Source organism: Ruditapes philippinarum, unplaced genomic scaffold (genome assembly GCF_026571515.1).
Source record: "Ruditapes philippinarum isolate M1 unplaced genomic scaffold, ASM2657151v2 ctg1880_1_1_1_1, whole genome shotgun sequence".
Taxonomy (NCBI): Eukaryota; Metazoa; Mollusca; class Bivalvia; order Venerida; family Veneridae; genus Ruditapes; species Ruditapes philippinarum.
In genome coordinates, this window is record NW_026864922.1 from 55,036 (window position 1) to 75,349 (window position 20,314).

Sequence of the window (20,314 nt, forward strand, 5' to 3'; positions counted from 1 at the left end):
GTTATGGCAAGTCACTCCTGTACTCCCTAGTGTATTTCAAAAAAGGTTTAAAAAACAATATCTGCATTCACATATTAATGATGTATGCAGCGTTTTATTAAAGATCGTGCTATTTCTTGTTGACTTCAATGAAAATTTAAAACATCATTATATCATTACATCTTACAAATTCAAAGTGAGACTTTATGTAGGAAAGTATACGATTATGTTATGAACGTTTTATTTTGCAATTGAAAATGCGAAACAAAAACAGTAAAGTTATATTAGTGACACAAATAAATTATAAATCAGTTTTCAGGTTTTATGTGCGAAATTCAGTTTAGATGATACATTAATTTGTTCATAAATTGTTAAAATTATTCAGAAAATTGCATGCCATTGTTAACTTTTAATAATTTTATGTGATTATGTGTAATTGTTAACATACATTTATTATGATTCACGACATAACACAAGTTATTCTCTTTAAAATATTATGCTTCACATACATCAGACACGATGTTATTGGTATTTGTTTCAAATTAAGCAGATCTATTTGAATATTTAATTCTAATTTATTGAACTTTAATAGAAATATTCAGGTTAGATAATTTCACCGAAATTTTTATTGTATTAACTCATTATAATCGCATTTTTACGGCTGCGTTTTTATTGACGCTATATGTTATAAACGGAAAAAAATGTCGTACATTCTTGATATTCAGGGAACTTATAATATGTAATGTGATTATGAATAGACAGAATGGAAATAAAAAAAAGTGGATTTGTTTAAATCTTTTCCTTTTCCAATGCATTGTGTTATAGCCAGGATAAATGCTACGTACTTATTATTTCCATACTTTTTGTATAATAAACTTACTCGATCTGTCAGTATGTCAGAATATTTGGTAACTTAATTAATATATCGATACAAGAAGCTTTAAATTGACAGAAAATTAAACTAATTTCAATCTAAATTACATTTATGTACTTCTGCACCATTGTCTCAATCTACGGAAAATGGCGGTTTTCAAGACATCTTAGCGTGGAACTGATAACAATCTCTGATTGGCTTATCTCTGTAACCCCTGCCAGTTTGAGTGACAGGCGGCGTAGTATCCATTCTTATCGCCGATAGGCTATCGGCTTATCGATGCATCGATTTGATAGACAGCTAGCGTCTGGTCAATTATTTGATAATCTACTGAAGGCGGAACGTAGTAAATTAATTAGCTACTGGTGGGGGTCAATTACGCCACGTGCCCACACAGTAGTCAAGTCGATCATTATTATCAAAGGTGTTTATTGATCAATCTGAGATGAAAATAGGTTTTTGTTTTGCAATTATGCTTGAACAACATTCATCCTAGTCCCAGTACTGATAAATACTTTCTAAAGATAATTTATCCATAAAAAGATATATTAACAAATATTTTTTTAAATAATATCTGTCAACACTGATATAGACATCGATATTTAATGTCCATTTTGCTTTCTCTTCTGCATCTTATTTTATTATTCAGTTTTCAGATATAAAATGTATATTAATTACGCTACAAGTACTTGCTCTGAACAGGTACGTATATTAACGTTAATATACGTACCTGCTCTGAAATAATTCCTACTATGATATACAGTGAGTGCATTTTAAATAAATGATTTTTATCTAACAACATAATATGTTTACCTCAAATAAGTTATTGGCACACTTTCGTACATATACTCGTACATATACTCGTTATATAGTTCAATACCAAAGAACATTTTTCCTGGAACGTTTTCATATGTGCACATTCTGATAGTAATACGGTTATCTAAACCACGTGCTATGGAACTGGCCTAAATAGGTCTTCAGGTATTGATATCTTTATGTTTATACTTTTACAAATATTTTTAGATAAAGTTGCAGTGCAGATAACAACTTGCCCATCGATATATAAATTGTGTCCCTTTCTTTCAATTAAATATATGAAAACCGATAAACGATAAAAAGGGCGATATGAAATTCAGCAGTCAGCATTTTGGCTTATTGTAAATTGGACGAAAGATTTTAGAAGCCGAAATTAATGTGGTGACTAAATTATTTATTTGTTAATGTCAAAACAACAAAACCAGTGAATATCTTATTTTCTATATTTTTGTCGTTTACGTGAATGGCTAAAATTTATTCTAAAAATTGAATATACATGTTATATCACAATAGAAGTTTGTTCTAAAATTCAATACGAACATTGCTTTATTTTTTAATGTTTTGTAGGATTATATATGCCGACAAAATGGATGTCATGAATTTATTTTAAGTATACCAATCATTTCAGTTTTAATTTGTTATTCAATTTATTTTGCTTCGACCAGACCTTTCAATTTTTGTCGCAACAAACAAATATTTCAGATTTTCAGACATGGCATTAATTTTTGAATATATGCATTAAAAATTTAGTATATATATGGTCTTCTTTTTGACAAAACTACAAGATTTTCTAAATAACAAGCACAAAAAAAAGAGAAAAAACAAGAGGGCCATGATGGCCCTGAGGTCGCTCACCTGTATATAGCCCCCCCCCCAACCCCCATCCAGGCTGTCAACCAGGTCTTATCCAAAATAAATGAGGAATATAGGAATATTTTAGCAGGAAATATAGGAGTTTTTGGACCATTTTGAGGCAAAAAAATAGGAGTTTTCAACTTAAATTGTTTAACTTACCAATGCTTATATAAATGTAAATTATTCTTACTTTTACACATGCTGTTTCTACAATAAAATGTCTACCGTATAAGTGAAGGAAACCATAAGCAGGCTGTCCAGCACCTTCCAACATAAAATTAGGGGGAATTTTACAGTAATTTCAGAAATTTTAGGGCTAAAATTAGGAATTTTAGGGTACATAATAGAAGTTTTAGGGCTAAAATTTGCAATTTTATGACTTAATAAATTAAGGTCCATAAAGACCACGATGTGGGCTAACCTTTGCATATTTAACACAAAAGTTACTCACAAATAATGCTCTAGTTTAGTAATAGAGTAAAAGGTGCTACCAGTGTGGACTCACTGGTCAACTGCCTCCCCTGTGGAAATGGTCATAGTCAAATCATGTTCAAACCTTATTTTTTAAAATGGCTGAACATGTCAAAAAGAACATGTTCTACCTATGTTTTGGAAATGTTATAACCACAAGTGTCTAAAAGGAATTCTTATACAGTGAAATTCTTGCACAATGCAGCTTTTGAATCATTATTATGGACAAATGAATTTTTTTGTAAAAGTAGGTAAAAAGTAAAAAGGCATTTGCCTTAGTACAGGCATTTGAATAAATGGGAAGCATCTATAACCAACACAAAGAATTGCACATCAAAAAAGTTCATCACACAGACCATTCAATTGCAGTTTATCTAGATCACATAATTGCAAAATGTGTGTACATTGTAATTGGAAATGAGCTTTATATTACTGAACTGCCAAATTATTTTGAGTGTGATTAATTATATGAGTCTGCCTTTCCTAAAATGCACCATATGAATGAAAGAACAAAAACTGAATGAAATTGATAACTTTGTGGCAATATAAGCAATTTCTCCTACAAAGACATCGAAAAGGATAAATAAGTATGAGGGAAAAAATTAATTTTTCAAAGTCTATGTTAACCCATTCAGTACTTTACAATGTTGTTTTGATATTATGCAGATTTAAATAAAAGAGTTGTGAGTAAACAAATTGTACATTAATTGTTGACAACTATTCATACATGTTTTTAATTAAGATTGTGTTACAACAGCTTCATAATGATCATTTTCAAATATGATATGATAAAAATGGACCACTTCAGAAATTTGGATAAAATGAACAAACATAAAATTCAAGATATCTGGATTTGGCAAAACTGTGTCAAAATATTCAAGAATAAGTGGACTCTTATGATTATGATTTAAGTTTCAGGACAATGATATGGTAGTGTTTTTGCTGTTAACTGTCAACATGAAAATCAACAACTGCTTTGATTATGAAATAGCAATGTTACTGACATAGTCAAAGTAACTTTTAGTTGAAACGAAACCATTTCAATGTCATCAATTTTGAGTTGGCAAATCATGGCCAAATCATTTTTGACAATGTTCAAAACATGGTCGACTTTGAGTTATGTTTACAGGGTTACAAGTTATAAGTATGTTTAGTACAAAAGATAAAAATAATCAGGAATTTCAGTGAAAAAATAGGGTATTTTTAGGAATTCCCTTCGAATTTTACACTTTTTTAGGAATTTTAGGGATGCTGGACAGCCTGCATTAGCTTTGAACCACAGCATCAGCAGAAAGTTACAGCAATGCATGACCATCATCTGAATGGTCACCTGAAATAAAGTTGACATACTGATGCACTGCTTTTCATGGTGACCATGCAGATGGTTTTGTGGAGCACAGCAGCCTTGAGCATAGTAATGTGATGCTGATGCAGGCATACACATTCTCTTACCACTTAAATACAAAAGGCCAAAAGCAGTACCAAAATTTAAATCTCTTTGAATTCCTCGGCAATATATTTTTAAAAAAATATAGGAAAAATATGCAAAATATAGGAGAATATAGGAAAAATAGGAGGTTTTTTAAAATATAGGATTCTGACCCAAAATATAGGAGTTTTATAGGAATATAGGTATTGGTTGACAGCCTGCCCATCCCCCCCCCCCAACGTTGCAGGGCCAATTTAACCCAAGGGCTTTGATTTGCACAAACTTGGTAGACACCAATAAGAAGATGTTTCATGCTAAACATCTAAGCTCTAGCTCATTGGGCTTTTTAAAAGAAGATTTCTTTTAAGTTTTTACTATACACATATAGTTAAAAACAATGACACCCCTGGGGCTGGGCCAGTTTTGACCCCAGGGCTTTTATTTGAACAAACTTGGTAAACACCCATTAGAACATGTTTCATGCTAAATATCTCAGCTCTAGCTCTTTAGGTTCTTTAAAAGGAGATTTTTTAAGTTTTTACTATATGCATATAGGGAAAATCAATGACCCCCTGGGGCGGGGCCAATTTTGACCCCAGGGCTTTTATTTGAACAAACTTGGTAGACACTTATTAGAACATGTTTCATGCTAAATATCTTAGCTCTAACTCTTTTGGTTCTTTCAAAGAAGATTTTTTAAGTTTTTACTATATGCATATGGGAAAATCAATGACCCCCTGGGGCGGGGCCAATTTTGACCCCAGGGCTTTTATTTGAACAAACTTGGTAGACACCTATTAGAACATGTTTGATGCTCAATATCTAAGCCAAAGCTCTTTGAGTTCTTTAAAAGAAGATTTTTTAAGTTTTTACTATATATGCATATAAGGAAAATCAATGACCCCCAAGGGGCGGGGCCAATTTTGACCCAAGGACTTTTATTTGAACAAACTTGTTAGACACCCATTAGAATATGTTTCATGCTAAATATCTCAGCTCTAGCTCTTTGGGTTCTTTAAAAGAAGATTTTTAAAGTTTTTACTATATGCATATAGGGAAAATCAATGATCCCCAGGGGCAGGGCCAATTTTGACCCCAGGGCTTTCATTTGAACAAACTTGGAAGACACCCATTAGAACATGTTTCATGCTAAATATCTTAGCTCTAGCTCTTTGGGTTATTTAAAAGAAGATTTTTTAAGTTTTTACTATATGCATATAGGGAAAATCAATGACCCCCCGGGGAGGGGCCAATTTTGACCCCAGGGCTTTTATTTGAACAAACTTGGTAGACACTTATTAGAACATGTTTCATGCTAAATATCTTAGCTCTAACTCTTTTGGTTCTTTAAAAGAAGATTTTTTAAGTTTTTACTATATGCATATGGGAAAATCAATGACCCCCTGGGGCGGGGCCAATTTTGACCCAAGGGCTTTTATTTGAACAAACTTGGTAGACACCTATTTGAACATGTTTGATGCTCAATATCTTAGCCATAGCTCTTTGAGTTCTTTAAAAGAAGAGTTTTTAAGTTTTTACTATATGCATATAGGGAAAATCAATGACCCCCCAGAGGCGGGGCCAATTTTGACCCAAGGGCTTTTATTTGATCAAACTTGGTAGACACCCATTAGAACATGTTTCATGCTAAATATCTTAGCTCTAGCTCTTTGGGTTCTTTAAAAGAAGATTTTTAAAGTTCTTACTATATGCATATAGGGAAAATCAATGACCCCCCAGGGCGTGGTCAATTTTGACCCCAGGGCTTTTATTTGAACAAACTTGGTAGACACCCATTAGAACATGTTTCATGCTAAATATCTTAGCTCTAGCTCTTTGGGTTATTTAAAAGAAGATTTTTTAAGTTTTTACTATATGCATATAGGGAAAATCAATGACCCCCGGGGCGGGGCCAATTTTGACCCCAGGGCTTTTATTTGAACAAACTTGGTAGTCACTCACTAGAAGATGTTTCATGCCAAATATCTAAGCTCTAGCTCTTATGGTTTTTTAAAAGAAGATATTAAAAGTTTTTTCTTTCAGTTGCCATGGCAACCAGAGTTCTGCATGGAAGATTTAAAAGACCCCCTGGGGCGGGGCCAATTTTGACCCAAGGGCTTTTATTTGAGCAAACTTGGGAGACACCTATTAGAACATGTTTGATGCTCAATATCTTAGCCATAGCTCTTTGAGTTCTTTAAAAGAAGATTTTTTAAGTTTTTACTATATGCATATAGGGAAAATCAATGACCCCCCAGGGGCGGGGCCAATTTTGACCCAAGGGCTTTTATTTGAACAAACTTGGTAGACACCCATTAGAACATGTTTCATGCTAAATATCTTAGCTCTAGCTCTTTGGGTTCTTTAAAAGAAGATTTTTAAAGTTTTTACTATATGCATATAGGGAAAATCAATGACCCCCCCAGGGCTGGGTCAATTTTGACCCCAGGGCTTTTATTTGAACAAACTTGGTAGACACCCATTAGAACATGTTTCATGCTAAATATCTTAGCTCTAGCTCTTTGGGTTATTTAAAAGAAGATTTTTTAAGTTTTTACTATATGCGTATAGGGAAAATCAATGACCCCGGGGCAGGGCCAATTTTGACCCCAGGGCTTTTATTTGAACAAACTTGGTAGACACTCACTAGAAGATGTTTCATGCCAAATATCTAAGCTCTAGCTCTTATGGTTTTTTAAAAGAAGATATTTAAAGTTTTTTCTTTCGGTTGCCATAGCAACCAGAGTTCTGCATGGAATTAAATTCTTTGAACAATTTTTAAAGGTGACCACCAAAGGAACATTCCTGTGAAGTTTGGATGAAATTGGCTTAGTGGTTTATGAGGAGATGTCATTTAAAGTAAAAGTTTACGGACGGACAACGGACGGACGGACGCCGGACGGACGCCGGACGAAAAGCGATCACAAAAGCTCATCCTGTCACTTTGTGACAGGTGAGCTAAAAATGATTAGTGCTTTGAATATTCAACTGAAATAGGGAGCAATTGTCAACATAACCGTTGATTGTTCGGTGTCTTTGATGTGCAACATCACCATTAAATTTGTTTGCATTTAAGACACAGATTGTCAAAAAATCAAAATGGAGCGAACGCTTGCTTCAATTCAGCGATATTTTATTTAAAAAAATAGATTTAATGATTAAACGTAAAAGGTATATTAAAAAGTAAGTCAAAGCTAGATAAAAAATTATGATAATTTGGATTTATTGGTTATTTTTTTTTGGTAATTAATGATCCAAAAATACTAACAGTTATTATCTAACTTCTTTCTTTTATTTGTATAACAATAATGTGAAAAAATACTACTTGAACACTCAGTGAAAGACACCAAAAGCCAGTGCTCAAAATTCAAGAAATGTAGTGCAGTATTTTAAAATTTTCTGAGGGGGCATGCCCTGCCGCCCCCTAATATGCTTGTGACATCAAATATCATTACATGTATTATGAACCCTAGCCCTGTTCTCTGAACTTCAGTTTTTAATATAAGCCGCTCTTATTTCCAAAATTAAAGGGGGCTTATCAGGACATAAGATCAATAAAATGAAGCTCGCGTGATTTAGTGCCCTTGTAACCTATTTTTAGAATAATCTAAATGGGATAACCAATAATCGGGATAGACAAAGGGAAGCAACCTGTAGATCTTAAAAATGTAACTTAATTCAGTTATAAAAATGATAACTGCTTTAAGTTACACCCCTGACTGTATTATGTTCAAGTTTAAAGACAATCCATTCAAAAATAACAAAGTTACAGCCAATAATAGCCAAAAAAATGAAAATTTCAATAATTTGACCTTCAAAGTCAAGGTCATTGATGAGTGAAGGTCAAGGTCTGACTGGTTATTTTTAAGGGATATCGTTGAAGATTATTATGTTCAAGTTTGAAGACAATCCATTCAAAAATAACAAAGTTACAGCCAATACCAGCATGAACAAGCAAAAATTGGGACTTTTAACCTTGAAGGTCAAGGTCATTTATGGATGAAGGTCAAGGTTAGTGTGGTCTACTGAAAGGTATTGTCCAAAGGGTTGTTGTGGCCAAGTATGAAGACAGTACACCAAGAAATAAAAAAGTTATGATCCAGGTACAAGTTTTCGGAAGGCAACGGCAACGCTGACCTGACTATAACAAAACCTCTACTTTTTTTTTTTCAAAAAAAAAAAGTCGAGCTAAAAATGGAATTAAAAAATAAGTCAGGCTGTTATATTTATAAGAAAAAACTCCAAATATACCCTCAGCATGAAGACTGTACTCAAAATCTACCCCAAGAATAAGACTGTACTCAAAATGTACCCCAGCATAAAGACTGTACTCAAAAAGTACCCCAAGAATGAAGACTATACTCAAAATGTACCCCAAGAATGAACACTGTACTCAGAATGTACCCCACGAAATAAGGAATGTACTCAAAATGTACCCCAGCATAAAGACTGTACTCAAAATGTACCCCAAGAATGAAGACTATACTCAAAATGTACCCCAGCATAAAGACTGTACTCAAAATGTACCTCTAGCATGAAGCCTATACTCAAAATGTACCTCTAGCATGAAGACTGTTCTCAAAATATACCCCCAGCATGAAGACTGTACTCAAAATGTACCTCCAGCATGAATTCTATACTCAAAATGTACCCCCAGCATGAAAACTGTGCTTAAAATATACACCCAGCATATTTAAGACTGTACTCAAAATGTACCCCCAGCATATTTAAGACTGTACTCAAAATATACACCCAGCATATTTAAGACTGTACTCAAAATGTACCCCAAGCATGAACATTATGTACATCCAGCAAGAATACAGTACTTAAAATGCACCCTGAGCATGAAGACTGTATTCAAAATGTACTTAAAAAGAATTAGTACAACAAAACTCTTGTACTCTAAGCTGCTTGATACACTTTGAAACAATATTGCCTCAAATAAAATAACATTGCCTCAAAATAAAACAATATTCAAAAAGTTCAAAAAATGTTTCCAAAATCATAATCCTTAAATACATATATCTCTTTAAATAACACATTTTTCACTTTCTCCATTCATAAACATATTTTCCAAGCTTCAAGTTAACCTTGCATCATACAGCAAAAAACTTGTTTTGATCAAATTCACATTATTCTAGTATCCCCCTACATGAAACAAATCCGGCATTCCATTTAATAAACAAGATTATTTTAGTTGTATAAAACATTGTGTCAGAACATGTTTACATGATTTAAGTAGCTTTAAAACAATGCTGATAAAAAGTTGATAAAAAAATATGGATTTTGATAACAAAAATTCCAAACTTTAGATAATTATAATCATTTGAAATGTACTAATAGAGTTTGTTAAAAATGAAGATTTCAAAATCAAAATTTTTTTAATTCAACTCTACCTTAATCAACTGTATTCATCTTTTCACCCCTGATTTTAGTAATGGAATTATCCTACTCTGAAATTAGCATTGTCCACTGATTGTCCATTTATAGAAAAGGGGATTTCAATTTAAGAATTTTATAATTTGACAGCAATATATGCTATATTTCACTTTTAAAAGTTTATTATAACCTTTATCCCATGCTTGGCCTTTAAACTTTGTCAGCTCTGAATTTTGGCACTTTACCAGGGCTCGAATTTAACACTTGCAAACTCGCAAAATGCTAGTTGAAAAATAATTTTGCGAGTTAGATTTATGTCAACTCGCAATTTTTTGCCAGTTGAAGAAAAATTTGAGAACGCTCGTCAGGAAAATGCGAAATATAAATGGGGCGTAATATTCGCAGGTAGCCGAGTTATAAACTATGCACGCACTTGCTGTCTGGTTTACATTTTCTATACCTTAACCTCGCTTAAAAAAGTACACAAATTTAAACCAGTCCAAATGTAATTTTGTCCGTGTAAATCAAGCGTGATCGGAATAAAATGTCTAAACGAACTTCTTCCCACGTACTGAAGCAAATGTGTCTTCCGATAACAAAACTAGGAAATGTTGCTAAAATATTTTGAGCTGACTGTTGTGCGCATAATCTAGACCAGACATCGTCGGTATGGCGACAATATTGCATTATTATTTTTCTTACATGTAGATTGACATTTGATAAGAATCCCTGTCCCCTAAATCAAGTTTTTGAGTAGAAAGTTATGTTGCTGATTAGTACCCCGGGCAGTTCGAAAATTTCAAACTCGTCCAAATAGATTACAATCTTAAACAATTTTGGAATTAAAAAATCATTGTCGTAAAAAGTGCTAGTTGAATTCAGTTTTTGCTAGTTAAAAATATGTCCACTAGCAAAGAATTGCTAGTGGCAAAAAAAGTTAAATTCGAGCCCTGTTTACATTGTTTACAGGCACATTATGCCTCAGAAATAAATATTTTTTCATACTTTAGGTGGGGCAAACGTGAGTTTAATAATGCTGAAATAATAATTTTAGAGCATATTATGCATCACATGAAAAAAATAGTGCTGTATTGGAAATAATTTGTCATATAAGTAGAAAATGAAAACAAAGTACATGTAGTATTTAATCCAAATATTATTGATTTACAACCTGCTAATTGGAAACACCTCAAGTACCATCAAGTGGAAAGCGGCTACTAATTGTTGACTATAATATTTGAATTAGAAACTGTTTTTAAATCCTTTCACTTACCTTTGTTTCTTTGGTTTTACTCATGTCTTCTTCTTGCTGAGAACTCTTTATCTTTTTTATCTCATCATCTTTCTCCTTCTTCATTTTTTGTATTTCTTCATCTTTCCTTTTATACAGTTTTTCTAATTCAATTTTTTTACGTTTTTCAATGTTATTGATTTCACCTTGCTTCATTTTGCACACTTGATCCAACTCAACCTTCAAATTTATCCATTCCTTCTTCAGATTCTTTACTTCAGTTTGCCAGTCTTTCTTAATTTTATCTATTTCATCTTGCTTCATTCTCCACACTTTACCCGCCTTCATTTGCTTGCTATTACCCAACTGATCTCTCTCCAACTTCAATTGAATCACTTCCTTCTTCAGATTCTCTACTTCAGTTTGCCATATATTGTAATTTCTTTCCAGCTCTACTCTTCTCCATTTCTTTATTTCAGATACTTTTTCCAACCCCCTCTTTTCCAACTCTTTCTTCAGTCTGTTAACTTCATCTTTTTTTGCTTTAAGAATCTTTTCGACAATAGACACTGCTTCCTGCTTTTTCATATCCTTCTCTGCTATTTTCTTTTCATATTCCTGTCCTAACTTTTCTAACTGATTCCTACTCTCTTGTCTTGACTTTTCAAGCATTCTCACTTCCGTGTTTAAAGTCTCGATTTCAGATTTCAACTCCTCCACCATGATGTCTTTTTCTTCTAAACTACACACTTGCTGTTCAAGCTGTGCAGATTTATCACCAAGTTCCTTTTTTAACATGCCAATCTTTTCACAAGTTCCCTTATGTTCTTTTTTCAATTGCTTGATTTTGTCCATACATTTCTTCATCTCTGATTGATAATTTTCCTTAACTGTCTTATGTTCTAACTTCAAACGTTCAATAACATGGTCCTTTTCTGTTAACACAAACTCTTTCTCCTTCAATGCTTGTTCTTTTTCACTTAAATACAACTCCTTATCAATAATCACTTTCTTCAATTTTTCAATCTCAGCTTTGTGTAATGACTGCTGTAATTTAGACTCCGCCCCTTCTAATTTTTCTTGCAGCACTCTGATTTTTTCTTCAAGCTACGTATATAAATAAGAGAGTGTTAATTTTAACTGATTTATAAATGATTAACTGCATTTTTTCAAAACGAGAAAATTATAGTTTAACTATATATAACTAAAATTTATGAGAAAGTTATTAAATAAAGTTACTTTCGTTATCGTATACAAGGACATAAAGCTTGTGTAAAAAAATACACACAATATAATAACTGTTACTCCATTAGAACTGGGTTAAAATATGGTGACATAATAGTAAATTCATTCTATGTTAAAGAAAAAAACTCTCAAAGCATCCCATGAATTGTGAATATATATATAATTTCAAAACGCTTCACATGTCTTCATACAGAATTGTTTAAACAAGTTTTTACTTACCCACCTGATGGCATGTAGCTTTAAATATTTTTTATTATGGTTTAGAAGTTTCTTCTTCTCTAGTACTTTGTCATGTACAATTTTGTATAATTAAGACAGAATATATAAAGAACAAACTAGCATGGACACAAAATTCGAGGCCATCCACTTAGCTCAATAAGTAGAGCGTTGGACTGTGAATCGGGCTACCCAGGTTCAATTCCCAGACGGCACATGTCACTTTCGTTGCGATTGATCATGAAATCCTTTCTACGGTCAATCACACTGTACCTCTGCTTTTGAATGTACAGAATTAATCAGTTCCTTGCGAAAGTGAAGGCAACTAGTACTGGTAAACTGCTTGACAGCCTGCCCAGGAATGATGCGGTGGCTGAACTGTGCTCTAGTAATTTCAATATGACTTTCTGCCGTAATCTGGAGTGAAAACTACCAACACCATCATCCCCACACAAAATTCTGCAGCATAAAAAACTTACTGTTTTTAATTGACCATCTTTGGTAGCTAGCTCTGACTCTAATTTATCGTTTAAATCATGTAAAGATGTAGTTTCTCTCTGAGCAGTTAAGTAGCGTTTCTCTAATGTAGCTATCCTTTCTTCTTGGTCTTCTTTTTGTGCTATTGACTGTAAAACAAACACAGACTTTGATTTTTAAGGCTACTGACTGATCATTAGTTTAAATCAGTTTCCCTGTAAATTTAAACATAAATTGGATAAAATCTAGTTTAGCAGACCCCTGAACTAGATGAATGTGCTTGTGTTTTTGCTTCTATGCTTTTATTCTGTTTCAAAATGTTATTCAGAATTTTGTTGTAGTTTTGAAAATAAACATGTAAAAAAAAAGCCTGGAGGAGACTGGCGGCAGCAGCCACCAACAAGCAAGTGTGCTATTATTTTCATTTTGTGGGGTCTGCTAGATATGTTCCCCTAAATTTTATGTTTAATTGCGAGAAAAAGTACTATTGCGAGAAAAAGTAAATAATGACTTTTCAGTGATTTTCCTGCACTAACAAGTGATAGCTTCACCACAGGAAAACAAAATTGCTACCAAAGTAAGCCTCAAACCAACAATTCATGAGTTAAGGGGATATTACAGACACCAATAGACTACTGCTTACCTGTAAATTAATTATGTTTCAGGTATAGATATTTGTTTTTATGTCAAAAAAATTTACTTAAAAGTTGGGGGGGGGGGGGAGAAGTTTTGTTTTTTTCCTATGGAAAGTTCAATTCTGACCCTTTTCAGAGGACTTAATGTGGAGTTAGGATATACTCTGTTTGAAAAAATATGTTATGTTTAACTTGATGGATTCATTACAATAAAATCAAAATTAATGCATTCAAAGCTATTATCATGTATCTGCTTCCTGTAGAATACAAATCTATTCCTTGAGTCTTGAAAAAGAAAATGTCCAAAATACCTGTTTTGCATATTTCTCTATAAGCAAATGGCAAATTCAGGAAGCCATTGATAACTAGTCAAAGAACTAAAGTACTACTTAAAATTCCAACATATTTTCTGAATATGCACAATACTAGTTAAGTATGTTAATTTAAATAACAGAGACATTCCATTGATCAAAATTTTCAGGAATTGACCATAGGATTATTCAAACAACATAGTTTTATAATTTATGATTTCTAAAAAAATATTTCCTTAGATATAGCTTTAATACATGCTTAAAGGCACAATGCTTCAAAAAGATATATAAATTTTTACTTATTTGGAAAGGGGAAACATGAGTTTTATAATGTTAAAATAATGGTTTTAGAGCATGTTAAATGTTTGTTATCTGAGGAAATTAGCATTAAATGTGAAATATTTTGTTATAAAAATAGCAAAATGTAAATAAAGTAGTATTTTGACTTCCATACAAAAGGCTTGATCAGCATTACTGTACTTATTGCAAATGAAGCAATGTAAGAAAAAGATAGTTCAGGTAATTGGCCAATGAGTAACATTTTGGAAACTATAAACATACATCAAAAATAAAAACCTTTTAAAAAAGGAATGTAAAAGCATTTCTCGGATATAATAGGCCTTTAACCCTTTACACCATAGATGTGTGTTTAATCTCATAAGCGACCAGTGCAGATCAAGATCAGGATCGCCACTGTTCGTTTTTCAGAATTTTTTTTATGAATATAAAAGTGAACAGTGGATGTGCAGTGGATATGCAGGCAATGGTTGCATATGAGATCAAACAAGTATCTTGGGCATAATCAGCCTTTTTTAGCCCTTTAAAATGTATATGACCTAAAGTACATTTCTAGGGCATAATGGGCCTTTAAAATTGACCTAGAGTAAATTTCTAGAGCATAATGGGCCTTTAAAATTGACCTAGAGTAAATTTCTAGAGCATAATGGGCCTTTAAAATTGACCTAGAGTAAATTTCTAGAGCATAATGGGCCTTTAAAACGTATATGGTGACCTAGAATACATTTACCTCTCTGAGATCTCTCTGTAGTTTCACAACTTGTTCCTGAGCTTTGATTAAATCCTTTTGTGCAGTTGTATAATTCTCCTCAACTTCAGTAAACTTATTGTTCAATTCTAACATTTTTGTTCGCGTATTTGTAAGTTCAGAGTTCTGTTTTTCAACAGTTTCTTGTAATTCTATAACTCTATTCACATCAGAATCCGGGTCTATAGATCCATTTGATAATCTCTGAAAACAAAACAAGAAAAATATGGAAAATTCGCAACTACCTAAGAAAACATTCACCATATTAATTTATGATTTATGTGAACAGAAAATAAACGTTCATTATATAATAAATACATTGATAACACCTGCTTTATCTGATTTGTGATCGAGTCATTTCTACAAATTAATTACCAAATAATTCATGTAAGATATTATCTAAAAGATCTTCTCAATTCTGTTTTAAATGTCAAACAAACAAAATAAACAAGTTAAAAGATCTTGCAAATTCTTTTTTAACTTCACACAAACAAAATAAACAAGTTAAATGATCTTGTCAATTTTTTCTAAGACTTCAAATAAACAAAATAAACTTCATTTTCTTTAATTTTTCAATATTTTCATCCACAGACAATCAATACATAATAAAGCTAATTAAATGACAAGAATGCCACTTCCTAGTATTTTTTTCTTATAGCTGCAGAGCCCTATTTACAGCATATTATACATTTGTATGTATATAAAATATATAGATAATAAAACAGTAAGTCATAATTATTTGACATTAATTCAAAGTATTTAACTAAAATCTAGTTCAAATACCTCATCAGTAAGAATTTCTCAAATGACAATTTTTGAAACTGGTCACTTTCAGTATCTTTCGGAATATGAAGTGACCAAACAGTAAGTCAACAGTATAGAGCCTGGTCGGACTGCATGGAAGGTACAGGCTGGCCTGGCTCTATATTGGTGACAAAGGATATTCAAGTTTGTTCTTGTATTCCAATACCTTTGGATGATGATCTTTTTCTACAGTATGATCTGAGCTAGGTGGGGGTGATGTCGGGTCATTCTTCACTGAATGTCTACCATCCTCTGTAGAGCCGCTGGAATGGCGGGATTTTGTTTGCTGTTCCCGTAATGTAAACAACTGTAAATATATGTAATAAACTATAAATAGATATAGAAATCTGGAGAAAGATTCATCCCTCTGAAGAATTAATCATAACAAAAGTTTAACAAGAGCTGTCCGTAAGACAGCGCGCTCGACTTTTTTATTGCTTGCCAATAAAAAAAGTTTTTGCAGTAAAAGGCAATACAAGAATCTCTGTATTTTTAAAGTGAACAATGGCCATGAGCATTAAGATATTTAGTGAAGAATTATTTTACTGAATTGTGTGATACCCTTGAACACTGCAGGTTCAGTGGATAGGAATGAATTTTTTTAGATTTTTTAAGTTTTTTAGTGCTTGCCTATAATACAAAACATTGACAGTTAAGGGCCATAATTCAAATAAAATCTTTGACAGAATTACCTTCTCCTGGACATGTTTGGGAATCATGATTGTAAACAAGTATTCCAACTTTCAAATTAATATCTCAAACAGTTCAGTCAAAAAGTGGACTGGTACTAAAAACTTAACCAAGATTCTAAGTCGATAAAAGGCCTTAATTTTTAAAACAAATCCTTGACAGAGTTACCTTCTCTTGCGTACAGATGGGGGTAATGATGTGAAACAGCATTAAAAGTTTCAAAGCAATATCTCAAAGGGTTAAGGCAATAAGTGGATTTTACCCATATTCAATGTATTTTCTAAGTCAAAAAGGGGCATAATTCTGTCAAAAACCTTGACAGAGTTATGTCCTCTTGTCTGTTGATGAAGGTCGTGATGGTAAACAAGTATGGTCAGTTTCAAAGCAATACCTCCAATGGTTTTGAAATAAAGTGAGGTGGTACAAAAAACTTAACCAAGCTCAATACACTTTCTAAGTCAAAAAAGGGCCATAATTCTGTCAAAAACCTTGACAGAGTTATGTACTCTTGTCTGTAGATGGAGGTTATGATGGTGAACAAGTATAATAATATAGTAATATTTAATTTTGCACAGAAGTTAAAACAATTTTATATTTTTGGGAAACCTTTTTTTTTCTTTTTTTTTTCTAAGATGGTTAATTTGGATTGGGAAAGGGGTGAAATGGTCACTGCAGTAAAAAACTAGAACTGCCACTATAATGGCTTGAATACCCCCGCATACCACTTTGTCAGAATCAACAGTGGCCATTTAGAGGTCAAGAACAACCTCCCTGCCAAATCTGAGGTTACTAAGACAGTGCATTGCTAAGTTATGTATTCTACATGGCTTCAAATGTGAAAATGTCCAAAATCAATACATTGCGGACAGGACATTTTTTAGCAATTGAGAAAAGCCTTTTTTTTTTGTCAAGGTCCCCTGTGACCTTGACCTTTGACCCAGTGACCTCAAAATTCAATAGGGGTCACCTTATAGTCATGATCAACATCCATACCAAATATGAAGACGGTGGGTCAAAGGAATCAAGTTAATGGGTAGACAAACTTTTTTAAGTCAAAGTCCCTAATGACCTTGACCTTTGATCCAGTGTGACCTCAAAATCAAAGGGGTCATCTACTAATTCATGATCAACATACCATGCCAAATATGAAGACTGTGGGTCAAAGGAATCTAAAGTTATTGGGGCAAGACAAAGTTTTTTGAAGTCAAAGTCCCTGTGACCTTGAAACCTTTGACCTGGGGTGACCTCAAAAATCAATAGGGGTCATCTACTAGTCATGACTAACCTCCATGCCAAATATGACGACTGTAGGTCACAGGAATCTTAAGTTATTGGGCGGACAAGCTTTTTGAAGTCAAGGCCCCTGTGACCTTGACCTTTTGACCTAGTGACCTCAAAAACAATAGGGGTCATCTACTAATCATGACTAACCTCCATGCCAAAATATGAAGACTAAGGGTCAAAGGAATCTAAAGTTATTCGGCGGAACAAGCTTTTTGAAGTCAAGGCCCCTGTGACCTTGACCTTTGACCTAGTGACCTCAAAATCAATAGGGGTCATCTTCTAATCATGACTAACCTCCATGCCAAAATATGAAGACTAAGGGTCAAAGGAATCTTAAGTTATTGGGCGGACAAGCTTTTTGAAGTCAAGGCCCCTGTGACTTTGACCTTTGACCTAGTGACCTCAAAATCAATAGGGGTCATCTACTAATCATGACTAACCTCCATGCCAAATATGAAGACTAAGGGTTCAAAGGAATCTTAAGTTATTGGGGCGGCAAGCTTTTTAAAGTCAAGGCCCCTGTGACCTTGACCTTTGAACCTAGTGACCTTCAAAATCAATAAGGGTCATCTACTAATCATGACTAACCTCCATGCCAAATATGAAGACTAAGGGTCAAAGGAATCTTAAGTTAATGGGCGGACAAGCTTTTTGAAGTCAAGGCTCCTGTGACCTTGACCTTTGACCTAGTGACCTCAAAATCAATAGGGGTCATCTACTAATCATGACTAACCTCCATGCCAAATATGAAGACTAAGGGTCAAAGGAATCTTAAGTTATTGGGCGGACAAGAAAAAACCGACGGCCGGACGGACGGCCGGACGGCCGGACGGACGGACAATCTGATTCCAGTATACCCCCCTTACAACTTTGTTGTGCGGGGGTATAAAAAAAAAAATTTTACAGTGAAAATATTGAAAACGAAAATACACATATTATTTGATCAATATTTTACATATTATTTGATCAATATTTTATTTATTAGTATATAATGAATAAATATATATCATTATATGGATACATGTATATGACACATGTATATCCCTATCATATCAAACTGACAGACAGTTTCATTTCAACATTTTCTTCCTTTCTGATTTCATTTAATTTTTTATTAACCAATAATCTATAGTTATTGACATTAGCCAATTATTTTACTGGTTATAAAGGACTGATTTAAATATAGACATAAACATTTTATATACAACTGCTCCAACACAGGCAGACTGTACCGCTGAAGTAATGATTTCATATCACAGTATTAAAAGGAAGTCATCAGCATTAAAATCTGGTTGGGTACAGTGGTAACAAAAGTTTAAAGTAACCTCACAATTTCCTTTTATTAATTTATATCTCAAACATAATCATAGAGTTAAATACATGAAGAGTTCAATACAAGGAAATTCCCTCATCCTACAATTATACATGGTCAACTAAATTGAAACTTGATAACCTTTTTATTAAGTCTTTAATCTACATGAATATTCAAGACTATATTTTTTCAACATTTCAATAATACATAAAACAGGATCAACTGCTGATCAATTATAGTCACATGTAATCAATTATTAATCAATTACACAGATAAATTTCATGTTAATGATTAATAATCCATTACACTTGATAGAAATGTGTAATTAAATACTTATGATTGCTTTCGCAAAAGTAATCATAATTACATACACAATTACTTTCGATTACATACTTCAAATGATTTTGAAAGTAATTTTGATTACTGTCAATTACTTCGGGGGAAAATGTGTTTGATTACAATCAATTACCATAACTGATTACGATTACACCATCATTGATACAGACAAGAAGATTTAAAGTTTCCTATTTTTCTGAATCAGGACTTTCAAAAACTACTACAATTACCAACAAATCATACTTAAGCCACTACTCAACATGGAAGAATCCAAAGTCCTTGTTGGGATTCAAACACACAGCGAGAGGTTTGAAGTCAACAACCTTAACAACTTGGCCATGAATGCCCCAAAAATAATCATTTAAATCACTGCATTTATCATTTGAATCATTAAAATAATCATTTGAATAACTAAATTCCTCATAACAATCACCCAATTTATAACTAGAGTTACTTGAAATGCAGATATTTCAAAAGAAAGATTAAAGCTAAAATGAGCCGGGTCATGACAAAACCAACATAGTGCGTTTGCGACCAGCATGGATCCAGACCAGCCTGCGCATCCGCGCAGTCTGATCAGGATCCATGCTGTTCGCTATCAGTTCTCTAATTGCTATAGGGTTTGTAAGCGAACAGCATGGATCCTGATCAGGCTGCGGGGATGCGCAGGCTGGTCTGGATCCATGCTGGTCGCAAACCCATTATGTTGGTTTTGTCGTGACGCGGCTCAAATTTACTCACCTCCTGGTTGGCAGTGGCAAGCTCCTCCTCTAGGGTTGAAACTCTCTCAAGAGCAACCCTTAATCTCTCTCTAACCTGTATACATAAATACACAACAGTCAGAACAATAAACTTCTTTATTAAAGTGACATTATGCCCATCTAAAGGTATATAGTGAGTGAACAGGTGAGAGTCAAAATAAATT

The 20,314-nt window shown here is 33.2% G+C and overlaps 1 protein-coding gene across 2 annotated transcripts in view; it reads right to left on the reverse strand.

The window, feature by feature from the left end:
* LOC132727287 (uncharacterized) overlaps positions 1-20,314 on the reverse strand; it is a 153,449-nt gene that overhangs the window by 54,998 nt on the left and 78,137 nt on the right. Inside the window, exons 23-27 of one of the 2 annotated variants that reach the window (XM_060712720.1) lie at positions 20,131-20,205; positions 15,934-16,074; positions 14,946-15,167; positions 12,975-13,121; positions 11,077-12,141 (exon numbers count right to left, since the gene is read on the reverse strand). In XM_060712720.1, coding sequence (XP_060568703.1) covers positions 11,077-12,141; positions 12,975-13,121; positions 14,946-15,167; positions 15,934-16,074; positions 20,131-20,205 — 1,650 coding nt within the window. The remainder of the gene's footprint in view (positions 1-11,076; positions 12,142-12,974; positions 13,122-14,945; positions 15,168-15,933; positions 16,075-20,130; positions 20,206-20,314) is intronic. The other variant, XM_060712719.1, reaches the window with a different exon arrangement.